Source organism: Mixophyes fleayi, chromosome 9 (genome assembly GCF_038048845.1).
Source record: "Mixophyes fleayi isolate aMixFle1 chromosome 9, aMixFle1.hap1, whole genome shotgun sequence".
Classification (NCBI taxonomy): Eukaryota; Metazoa; Chordata; class Amphibia; order Anura; family Limnodynastidae; genus Mixophyes; species Mixophyes fleayi.
Window position 1 is genome coordinate 83,565,552 of NC_134410.1, and position 12,812 is coordinate 83,578,363.

General features: G+C 39.8%; 1 protein-coding gene across 3 annotated transcripts in view; it reads right to left on the bottom strand.

Moving 5' to 3' along the window:
- The window catches only part of GLA (galactosidase alpha), a 45,150-nt gene extending 34,270 nt beyond the window's left edge, over nt 1-10,880 (bottom strand). For all 3 annotated transcript variants that reach the window (XR_012678910.1, XR_012678911.1, XM_075184604.1), the window contains exons 1-4: nt 10,653-10,880; nt 9,869-10,043; nt 8,827-9,004; nt 4,325-4,416 (exon numbers count right to left, since the gene is read on the bottom strand). Coding sequence is in view for 1 of the 3 variants with exons in the window: in XM_075184604.1 (XP_075040705.1) it covers nt 4,325-4,416; nt 8,827-9,004; nt 9,869-10,043; nt 10,653-10,831 (624 nt within the window). In the remaining 2 variants the exon portion in view is untranslated. The remainder of the gene's footprint in view (nt 1-4,324; nt 4,417-8,826; nt 9,005-9,868; nt 10,044-10,652) is intronic.
- Nucleotides 10,881-12,812: the final 1,932 nt, after the last annotated feature.

Below are 12,812 nucleotides of genomic sequence, written 5' to 3' on the forward strand. Positions count from 1 at the left end.
AATAAAATGAGACTGGATATTAACAGACAAAGTAGTAAGATGGCCCTGCTCTCAAGCTTACAATCTATAGGCCTGTTTGCTAATTCTGTTGGATTAAAGTATGTAATCCACATAAAAAGGAAATTATTTTACCTGAAGAAAAAAAAAAAAAAAAAAAAAAAAGGAGGTATAAAAAAGGAGGATTTTTGGCTTTACCATAAAATCCATTTCTCTGAATCCATTTGAGGGACACTGCTTAACCATGGGTTATAGAGGGCACCGTGCTGAAGTAGACACTATTAAAATTATGGATGGTATATTTATGAAGTGGTGGTTCCGACAAACTGCCGACCCTCTGCGTTTTGTCATTTTTTAAAATGGAAAATTTCTTAACGACAAAGCCCATTGGGTTTTGTCTTTAATAAAATTGCTTTTTTAAAAAATAAATAAATAAAAAATAATATTACGGCAAATTGATGAACCGCCGCTTAGTAAATATATCCCCTAGGACTTGTTTGTATCCTAGCTCCTACCCTCTATCTCTACATCCATATCTCCTCAGTTGTTTTACCAACAAAATCCATAGGATGGGACTGAGAAAACCAAACTTAGAACACCACAATATTAAAACAGCGTGTACAAATGGGGGTAGTAACACCGTGTCCCCCATATGAATTTAGAGAAATGGATTAAGTATAAAATCCTCTTTTCTCATCCTATTTGGGGGAGACAGCTTAACCATGGGGACGTTACAATGATGCCCATTGAGGAGAACACGCTCAGACACAGCTGTGCGCAAGATGTTCTGTACCAAGGACATTTAACCTGTGGAATTTGCAAAGGTATAGATGGAAGACCAGGTTGTTGCCGGACACAACTGTTAACTGATGCTCCATGCCATGCTAGCCAGGAGGACATCACCAATCTGGAAGTGGTTGTATTGTAATCTGGAACTCATAATCTGTCAGATTTTGCTTTCAGCATCATGCCACACTCTTGTGCTCATGATATGATAATGATTTGTCCACCTGCTTCCTTAACTCTTAACAACAGCCAGCGGGTGGCTGTTAGACTTAAGGATGCAGGTGGTCACTTCTGGTATACTGGCTGTAGTCCCAGAATCAATAAAACGAAATGTTGGTTCAGCTGAAAATCTGATAACACCTAGACTGGAAAAAGAGCACATGTGCAAAAAAAAGCTCAGTTATAATGAAAAACAAGATATGAAGATCTGCCAGACAGAGCAGAAATACAGATAACCATTATGGTGTAACAATAGCCAGTGAGGGATATTTTCCAGGTTAGGAGACTCACAATTTTTATAGTTTAGAATGGCCGCTTCTGTAGCGCAGAAAGGACATAGTTCTACATGTGGAAGATTGAGCAGCTGGACAAGAAGAACAGTGAAAAAAAAAAAATCTGGAATAGCAGCCAAAATTCTCTGAAAAAGATAGATAGGGTAGAACCAGGTATTTAGGCGGGACTAATTACTGTTCACTGTCTGGACCGTCCTGCAGCTAAATATCCTCATCTAAAATATCCTCATCTCAGCCATCCAGCCATCAACCAGGCAGGTGAAGTCATGCTGGAAAATTCTCTTGGTCTGGTGCTACCAAAATTACTGGGAATACCCTCTTTCCAGGTCTTCTTTAAGCGCCCAAGAACTTTTGAAGGTGGGACTGGGTCCCTGAAAAGAATGGCCCGCTGACTGTAGTCGGTTTCCCAATTATTCACCTAAAGGATGAGCTTGCAGAGATTGCTGGGCTATACGTTCAGTCCTATGTAAAATCCTGCCCGACTCCTACATCGCTCATGGTGGTCCCCACTTGCAACCATCATGGCAATACGTAGTAAACTGAGCTTTTACCAGCTACTGAACGCTCTTCAGCCCCAGTTGTCAAAGAGGCCTTTTACTAAAGGAAAGGAAGAGTTCCAAGTGGAAAATACATAGATATATATGTTGGGCTGGGACCACTAAAAGAGGGCCATGTACGTGGTAATGATACCAGGATGTTGGGGTAGGAACCCAAAGGAAAGACCTGGTATCTAGGGATTCAGGATCACACAGGCAAAGAAAAGGTGTTATTACAGAAAACGATATATATATATACACTGTATATACCCGTGTATAAGCCGAGTTTTTCAGCACATTTTTGTATGCTGAAAAAGGCCCCCTCGGCTTATACACGGGTGAACTTACCTGGTGTCCCGTCCCTCAGTTGTTAAGTTCCGCAGTGGAACGCATGTGCGTTCCACCGACAGGAAGTTCGGCATTTGGAACGCAAACTTGCGTTCCACTGCGGGGGAAGGGAAAGGCTGTAGCCAGAAACTCGGCTGTGGAGCTTTGCTCCCTAGAGACTCTAGGGCGCAGCGCAGTGCCTGCTTGAGATTTACTGTAGCTGTTCCCATCGCTGCCTTCCTTTTTCGTGGAACTCTGGAGCATGGAAGGCAGGCAACACCCCCAAGTCCCACGGAATCCAGACTGAACCATAAGGATAGAGGATTTCTGTGGCACACCACATACTGGAGCGATGGTCTAACGCCACTCAATGCACCCTGAACCCCCTTACACCACCAAGGTAATTGTAACATCTTTCAACCATTTAAACATGTTAAAGCCTTTTCACCACAGTGTATAGGTGCGCTAAATACATTTTGGAAAGTCATAAATTGGTTAACAATCCATTACTTAGACGACAAGCAAACAACACACATGATATAAAAATACATATAGAGATGTAAATTAAAAACATAATAATGAATAAATCTAAAAAAATTACCAGTAGCTGCTGCATTTCCCACCCTAGGCTTATACTCGAGTCAATAAGTTTTACCATTTTTTTGTGGTAAAATTAGGTACCTCGGCTTATATTCGGGTCGACTTATACGGTATATATATATATATATATATATATATATATATATATATATATATATATATATATATATATATATATATATATATATATATATATATATACACACACACACACACACACACACATATACATATATATATATACATATACATATACATATACATATATACACACACACACACCACAAATTTAAACACCCAGTGTTCACCAAACATCACCCAGCAACCCCTGTGTTCAATAACCCCAAAATCCAGGAAAATCTTGTAATCCAGTAGCCACAATACTCCCAGGAAATATCCTCAGCACACTGGTAGCAGCCGAAACTCCAACGCCAGTAGCTTTTGGGAGCAAATCATCCACACACTCTCCTCCAGGCCTTCTCAAAGGGACAACATTTCCCATGTCGGGAATCCCTCCCTGCAGGGTTATCCACAGGTCATGGATGCTGGGATTGACTGGAAGGTATTAGTGGGATGGAGATGGGAGTGGAGTGCTGTGAAACCCTCATGGCTTTCCCTCCTGCTGTTTTAGAGTCTAGGGGGTAAATGCATCAAACAGTTTTCCAGCGGGTTTGAAAAGTGGAGATGTTGCCTATAGCAACCAGATTCTAGATATCATTTTGTAGGATGTACTAAATAAATGATAGCTAGAATTTGATTCGTTTTTCAAACCCGCCAGAAAACTCTCAGCTTGATACATTTACCCCTAGGAGTCTGACAGTTCCAAACTGCTCCAAACAGTTGCTGATTGACTTAATCCTGGTTAAATAAGAGAGCCTCCCTGTTTTAACCCCTTCCAGTCATTTGTGATGCCAGAGGGACTCCAGCTGCTTTCAGCTTACTGTCTGTAAGAGGGGGTGATGCCTTGAACAGAAGACAGTACATCCACCATGTTGTAATCCGCTATAATGTTCATATGAATACATGTAAGCCACCTGGCTTCATTTGAAGATCAATGACTAACAGCTTAAGTGCAAAATCAACAATATACAATAAACCATATACAACTGTACAATGAGTAACAGTGAAAAAGTCTCCTATATCCACATGCAATTAGACACTCTTGAGGGACATGGGGACAAAAAGTATATATTGAATGGTTCTGCCACATTTGGGATAACCATTAACCCCAACTGCCCTGAGAGATCAAAAGCTTTGAATACCCTTGGTGTACCAAAGGTTTTCACTCTGCCATCCCATTTCTGAAACCATTTCGGATTCAAAGTAGTTCACAAAACAATCCACACCATTTTCTTGCAACCCTTATGCAAAGTTTAACAGAGACCAACTCCCTAGCCACCGGCCAAATTGTTCAGTATCTTACACTGCATAATGGAAAACTCAGGCTTAAATACTTTAACTGTATAGTTGTTTCATCAAAGATATTTAAGAAAATTTTCAGATTGCTCTACTTTTATAGAATATCCCAGGTGTTAAATTGAGAATACCATCCCTATTTTTTCTCACCTTTGTTAGGTGCCTAGCATAAAATGGCCACTCACAGGAATACACTATATTTCTTCCTGTACGGTTCAATGCTAAAGACATACGGCGGTAACCTGCAGAGAGAATAAACAGAAGATACAGATTTATGCAAATTGTAAACAAATAATATGCATACCACCCAACATTTAAAGTGCAAAATAGTGTTCAAATCTCACTGCTGACCTGACAGAATTCCTCCCGATTCGACCAAAGTCACTTCCAGCCAACACTTTCCCAGGATCAACCCTTTCCAATAACCCCAAACCTTTTCAGATCAGTGATTCAGCACAAACCTGCCATAATGGGGTCTACAGGGAGGTATGAATATAATCTACTTTTATATATAATCTAAGAATTATTTTGTTAGTAGTGTTACTTGCTTGGCTATAACAATTAGTGACTGCCGATGTCTGATCACAGTAATGGTAACATACCTCTTCATGTTTTCCCATGGTTGCAATATGCTGATTGAAAGTTCCAGCACTATTAAAAGTACATGAACTACAAGCAAACTGGACTGACAGTATACAGCTGTCCAAGAGAATCCATGAAGAGAAGAGGCAGCCATTGCTGTTATGCAGTACCAGCAGTAAGTAGCAAATAGATATAGTAAGAAATACTAAGCACAAAATGACAAATTATTTCCATTTAGAGATAAATAAGATGGACATATCCTTTAACAATGCATATACTTACGGAAGGGCAAGTCATTTTGTGCACATAGTACAAAAAGAGATTATTTTTTTTAATTAAGTGGTTTGGAGGTTTAATTATGTACAGTCATGGCCAAAAGTTTTGAAAATGACAAGTATTTTTCAAAGTCTGCTGTCTCAGTTATTATAGCAATTTGCATACACTCCAGAATGTCATGAAGAATGATCAGATGAATTGCAATTAATTTCAAATTCCCTCTTTGCCATTACCATGAACTTTATTCCAAAAGCAACATTTCCACTGCATTTCAGCCCTGCCATAAAAGGACCAGCTGACATCAGGTCAGTGATTCTCTCATTAACACAGGTGAGTGTGTTGATGAGGACAAGACTGGAGATCACTGTCATGTTGATTGAGTTAGAACAACAGACTGCTCTAAAAGGAGGGTGGTGCTTGAAATCATTGTTCTTCCTCTGTTAATCACGGTTAGCTGCAAACAAAGATGTGCAGTCATCATTGCTTTGCACAAAAAGGGCTTCACAGGCAAGGATATTGCTGCTAGTAAGATTGCACCTAAATCAACCATTTATCAGATCATCAAGAACTTCAAGGAGAGAGGTTCAATAGTTGTGAAGAAGGCTTCAAGTCACCCAAGAACGTCCAGCTAGCGCCAGGACCGTCTCCTAAAGTGGATTCAGCTGCAGGATCCGGGCACCACTAGTGCAGAGCTTGCTCAGGAAAGGCAGCAGGCAGGTATGAGTGCATATGCACACAAAATGAAGTGAAGACTTTTGGAGAATGGCCTGGTATCAAGAATGGCAGCAAAAATGCCACTTCTCTTCAGGGACAGACTGATAATCTGCAAAAGGTACAGGGATTGTACTGCTGAGGTCTGTGGTAAATTAATTTTATCTGATGAATCCCCTTTGATTGTTTGGCGCATCTGGAAAAATGCTTGTTCGGAGAAGGAAAGGTGAGTGCCACCATCAGTCCTGTAGAGCATCCCGAGACTATTCATGTGTGAGGTGCTTCTCAGCCAAGGGAGTGGGCTCACTCACAATTTTGCTTAAGAACACAGCCAAGAATAAAGAATGGTACCAAAACATCCTCCAAGACCAACTTCTCCCAACCATCCAAGTACAGTTTGGTGATGAACAATGCCTTTTCCAGCATGATGGGTCCATGGCCAGGAAACTCCCCACACCTCAATCTCATTGAGAACTTTTGGTCAATCCTCAAGAGGCAGGTGGACAATCAAAACCCTACAAATTCTGACAAAGTCAGCCATTGATTATGCAAGAATGGGGGTCCGTCATTCAGTATGTGGCCTAGAAGTTGATTGACAGCATGCCAGGGCAAGTTGCAGAGATATTCAAATAGAAGGGTCAACTCTGCAAATATTGATTCTTTGCATAAACTGAATGCAATTGTTAATAAAGCCTTTGAGACTTATGAAATGCTTGTAATTTTACTTCTGTACACCATAGTAACATCTAATAAACACTGAAGCAGCAAACATTGTGAAAACCAATACTTGTGTCATTTTCAAAACTTTTGGCCATGACTGTATCTGCTAGTTGTGTGGGAATAATGCAATTGTACCAACTTCAGTAGGTGCTTACCTTCCTTTCCTCTTTAGATAAAAAAAAACAGTGAGTGTAGCAATTCAGTCTGGCTTCTTGGTTACTCCCAATAATAAAACATAACTATTTTCTAAACTGTCAGGTTGATTAAAGATGCAAGCTGCGAGCGATGGCTATATGTATTAAATGTGGCTCTTGATTCCTACCCATATTTTCTGGGGTTCAATATCTAATGGTGGTTACTCTAAAGTAGAAATACGTTAATTGGTAGTAGAATAATTAATGGTAATGCACACTTTAACAGAGGATTATAGAAGTACAGTATTTAGCGTTGGGAACATGTGATATTGTAGAGGAAAACCAATTAAAAAATGCAACCGATTTAGAATTTTGTATAAGTGTCATGTGCAGTTCATTTCCCCCTGGATCAGTCATGAGGGCAGATCTCCCCACTGCAAGCAGGGTAGCTCTCAATTTATTGATTGCAGTAGAGAGTAGTTTTGGAAGCAGGGCACAAGAGGCTATCTAAAATTAAGGTTTAAACACAATATACAGTAATTTGTAACTGTCAAATATTTGTATGGATCACTACTAACAGTTTCTCTATTATTGCTACCACACAGTCATACTAGAGGGCCCTACCAGAAAAGGAATGCAGTTGCCAAGGTTATACACTCCCCTTGATCTTGGAACAAGATATTCTAATTTACATATGACTATGCTTTCAAAATCATACAGTATGTTGTTGGCTAACTTGCCCCCATTTGAAGACCTGGTACAAGTGCAAATATGAATTACCATTATCACAATGTACATCCATAACATAATAAATGCATGGGTTTGACACCTAACTGGGGATCTGGTGGTCAAAAGGCTACAAAGTATCCTGTTCAGAGTCCATACTCTGAGAAATGAGGCACTTCAAATGAGGAGTCATATTAACCCCCTGTTTCCGCACACTAGCCCAACATGTTTTAGAAACTAAACGAAAAATGCATTCTTTTCCTCCATTACGCCACTGTGACAAGATGGACTGACATCTGACAATGCAAAATCTGCCCTTCGTCCTTAAAACAAGAAACTTACGAACTGTGAATCATCATCATTTATTCATATATCGCTAACATATTCCGTAGCGCTTTGCAATTGGGGACAAACACAGTAAACTAATAAACAAACTGGGTAAAACAGACAAAGAGGGGAGAAGGCCCTGCTCGCAAGCTTACAATCTATGAAGCATTCCTCATGGACACCTGAGAATATTGTAGTGGTATGTATTAGTATATTGAGGGTAGACTATGATACAATGACTGGTGTATTGGGGATCATATATTCTACATCTTATGTAAAACTTACACTCCATTGTTCATATATAAACCCTTGCACTGTTGGCCAGGCACCTCTAATTGGCAGTGTTGTTAAAATGATTTCAAACATTTAACTGTAGTTTAAATTAAGTTTTATGTTCAAATACACATATGCTGGCTTGTATTTATTACCTTAAATACCACCGATGTCTGCCTGCCCTGTTCATGCAATGCGTCTGCAACATAGTGATTCCACTATTCTGTGGGATGCGGTGGGAGGATTCTGGAACTTGGTGACTGTTCTGACTGTTATTTATTCCCATTCTTGTATATAGCTGCTATTATTTTACAGTTTGTATTTCATTCTGTAATAAAGATACTGTTGTACATTCCACTTCACCTTGCCTGTGTGATCCAAGAACCTTAAGCTTCCAGGGCTACTCTGAGTTTAGGCTCTAACACCCTGGTATCGCATCCTCCTTCTTTAAAATGACAATTTTATTAAAGGAAAAACTCACAAGGTTTTGCCTTTAATAAAATTGAGATTTAAAATATGGCTGTCAAAATTGGCAAAAATCAGCAAATCGACAAAATCATAGTTTAATACATTTACCCCTTGGATTTTCTGTAAATGTGAGGTTTTCCGATATTGCAGCTGGAATGTGAGGAGCTCAAAAGAGCCAAACATATACAATGGTTTAGAGGGGCTGAACTATGCCATTTTTTAAAAAAAACTGCTCAATTCGATTCACACCAGACAGGAGATTTGAAATTTAGATTGTACGGATCAGATGCGAGCTCATAGAATATTCAGGCAGTACTGAGTGGTGCCCTATTAACAAGTATCTTTTTAATAAAAATAGCATTTCTAGCACCTGGGTTTTAGGGGATTGGTACTATACTACATTATAATAATGTATGCAAAATATGTGGCTCTCACCATCTTCCAGCTGATCCAGAGTTCCATAATTACAACCGTCAAATTTGAGTAGATCCACTCCCCAGTCAGCAAAGGTTTGAGCATCCAGTTCATAAAAACCCTGGCTTCCTGGGTATCCAGCACATGTTTGTTTACCCACATCCTGATATATTCCAAGCAGTAGCCCACGGGCATGAACCTAACAGTGACAAATCAATGCAGTTTTTTCATAGATGACTGTCTATTGCAATTAAATGTATAAATTATTTAATAAGTTTTACATTCTTATCTTTTCACTGCTTCTTTGTTCCGAAGCTCCTGTGCAATCCACAACAGCCTTGTGCGCGTGCTCATTCTGAAAACGTTGGGCATGTGCTCAAACATCCCTGCACTTCACTGTTGCAGAGAGCGGTGTGACAGTGTACATGCATTGTAAAGCTCTGCTCTTCGGAGCAGAGCTGAAAAATAGCAAAAACGGTAATGTACGGCAGCCTGAGCTGGCATACATTACTGTATGTGTAGAAGCATATTCATTAATTGAAAAAATGCAGTACATAGCAGTTCTTATAGATGTCTATGGGAACTGATATGGATTACGAAAAAAAGTGCAAAGCAGCACATAGCGATGCACTGTTGATAGATTAGGCACATACTTCAATTGGAGTCTATTCCCCGAAAACTGTTTGACATGAAAACTAGGTTTAATAAATGGGCCCCACTAACTGAAAAGTGGCAAAATAGTAAAAAAAAGTGTAGAAATATGATGGATGTATGAACCTTGTTTCAAATAGAGGTGCTTTTGACACCTGTGAATGAGTGCATCAGAAGCCTGTTTGCTTTTAAGCACCATTCTCCTTCCTCTAACTCTGGATTGCCTCCATTCTTCTCTTCACATCAGAATACTGTCCTAACAAAAATAAGTGAATAGGTCACTCCCCCCACACATTCACCAACATATTCTAAGCTGCTGTAAACATACTGATGATGGGACTGGCTGGTAAACTGGGTACTTACAGGGATTTGGGAAATGAAAACTGAATTCAATGGTGCACAAGCAACTTACATAATCAGCCAGTTTCTTGATGCCTCCAGGAAACCTAATGGAGTCAGCCTGTAGCTTGTTATTTTCATCTCTGTGTATAGACATCCAGCAGTCATCAATACAGAGATATTTATACCCAGCTTTCAGCCATCCATTTGACACCATCATATCTGCCATTTGCATGAAGAGCTGTTCACTATAAATACAAGAATTTAATCCATGAAAACAGTATTCTTCTGTTTTATATAAAAAGATAGTTGCGAGGTAGGGAACTTGATTGGCAATATGAATTGTGTCTAAAACCCTTAATTCATTCTGCAATCTCAACTTCTCTATTTATATTGTTTCATGCAGCCAATGCCCAACAGTTTCTGTGAAAGTGCAAAATATCAAGGATTGGATTAAAAAAAACAAACTAGACAGTGTTGACACCGATAACAATATATGTTCTAGGACATCTGTGATGTTATATGACTACCAGGGGTTTACTTAAGCACAATACATATAGATATTGTACACCAGTGCATAGTCCCAAATCAGATTGAAAGCTCTTCAGAGCATGGACCTGTTTGTTTTCTTCTCCTTGTAAGTTTTGCTTCGAATGTTTTTTTTCCAAATATTGAGTGAGCATGCATACTGGACATACATAAAAAAATTGTTACTTTTTCACACCCTTTGCCAAGCCAAAAAGAAACCTAAACATTGCAGGAAGTGTTCTGCAAATATATAGCCAAGTAACGCTACAACAAAAGCTTCCATTTCCTCATTCTCAATGCTTTAGGCATTCGATCTGCTGTTTCCTTACCTAACACAATTAACAGGGTTCGGTTTACAGTCGGTCTGACACATGAATCTCTCCCAGTGTAACCAGCCCATCGGAGGAGTAAGTGCCAAGCCATTGTTCAGGCCCAATACTTCCGAGGGCCAGGGCGCAGCGACTAAAATTATTACAGGCCAAATAGATTTAAGTACGACCCGGTCCATCTTGCACAATTCTCTACTAACAACCTGGAAAATAAACTACTTATTATTATTAAGCGCCCAGCCAATCAGTATGTAGCTTCCTGGATAAAACCCTCCCATGGCAAGTAATATCCACTCAACTGAGAGCAGCAGATGCGACTAACAAATCACACAGGAGAGGATTTTAAATAGTGTCAAGTGACGTAATAGCTCATAGTCTTAGTTTACGACTCAAGTCTATGGCGATTTCAGGGATAGCAAGTGTGCGATTGTTTAACAGATGGTATAATCCAGGGAGGTAGTGGTACTAGAAGGAATGACGGCTTCAGTGCGCTCAAAGGAATGCCAGTTGACTATAATGATAGCAAATTGAACTTTTATGTATATTTTAAAACATCTTACACCTATGAATTATATGTTCCACACACTTATTGCTAAGATACTTACATATTTAACATACTACACACTACATATTTAACAACTGGTGATGGGAATCTATTGTGCACTTACCTTTAAAAACACGTCCAACTGTGTGTTCCGCATATTTAAGAAGGGTGCATCGCAGACGAGGCTGAAGTTAGCTTCTTATTCGTTTCTATTTCGTGCTCCAGCTTCTTATTCAGAAAAGCTTATTTTTAATGGATTAAATGAATTTGGATCACTGATTTCACATCAAATTAACACTACAGGGGGTCCCTTATACAAAATGCATTAGTATTTTGCCTGACCCAACATGGTTAAGGGCATGAAATCAGGGGGCAAAGTGGGTAAAGTCACCATATTTTATCATTTTGAATAAGTAGCTGCAGATTTGCAAGTGTTGATGTTTTTATTAAAAAATTGCAACAAAAATAAATCCAGTATCACTTTGTCCAAGATAAAATAGACTATGTACATTATCCAAAGGGTAAAAAGGACCACTATGAACAAAAACTTTACACACCCAATTCTACTACAATCCCATCACAAAACAACTAATACACCACTTCACAAATATAAAAAAGATAAAAAAACAAAACAAATCAAAAACTTCCATGAGAGAAACATGCTAACCCTTGCACAATACTTTTCATTACCACAACCCCGCCACCAATCTATAATACCACCCACACATCCTTTACTGTCAGGTAATGAAAGCAAACTTTAAATGTATGTAAACCTTACTAAAAAAAAAAGAAAAAAAAAAAGGGTTTCCACAAAATCTAATAGTGATAAAACAGGATAGATAGCCAAGAATGGAGAGACTGCAGGTGTTATCTACCGCTTAGGGAGGTCTCAGCCCGCGCCAAAGTCTACCCCAGCTCAGCATCCATCCGGCCCCTCTCCATTTCCCTTATTTTCCAAACCTCGTGCAGAATACTATCCGCCACCTCACTACAGGGAAGGATTTTGCCCCTAATGGACACTAAACACTGTGCGCTCCATGTGTAAAACCTAACAACTACGCTAACTAAATAACGAGTGCTTAAATCAAAATACCCACAACTTTTGAGCACTCCATACACCCACTCAGGGTAACTAAGCCCCGAAAGACACGGAAGGCCTAAGGCGTGGGACACTCCCTTGTAAACCTCTATATTAAAAGGACACTGAAGCAAGAAGTGGTCCATTGTCTCCACCTCCCCATGACATTCCTCCCGTGGACAACCACGATCATCGACACCCCTATGCTTCAGGTTCCCCTTAACAAAGAGCCTCCCGTGAAATGCAAGCCAAGTGAGATCTCTAAACTTCGGAGGAATCCGCTGGGAATTCACCAAAGACAGACCCTTCGAGCTCATATCACCTGGGCAATCCTTTAGTAACAGGGGCACATCAAAGTGAGTACGCAAAATCCTCCTCTCCAACACCCTTCTAGAGGAGTTTTTTGCCTCACCCACCTCAATCTGCCATTTCCTTGTCACCTTTAAACCCTGAACCACATAGGCGGGGAGGTATCCATGCTTAACTCGAAGACTCTTTACGGGACCCCCATCCAACCATGTGTTGAGAAAGGGGTGCA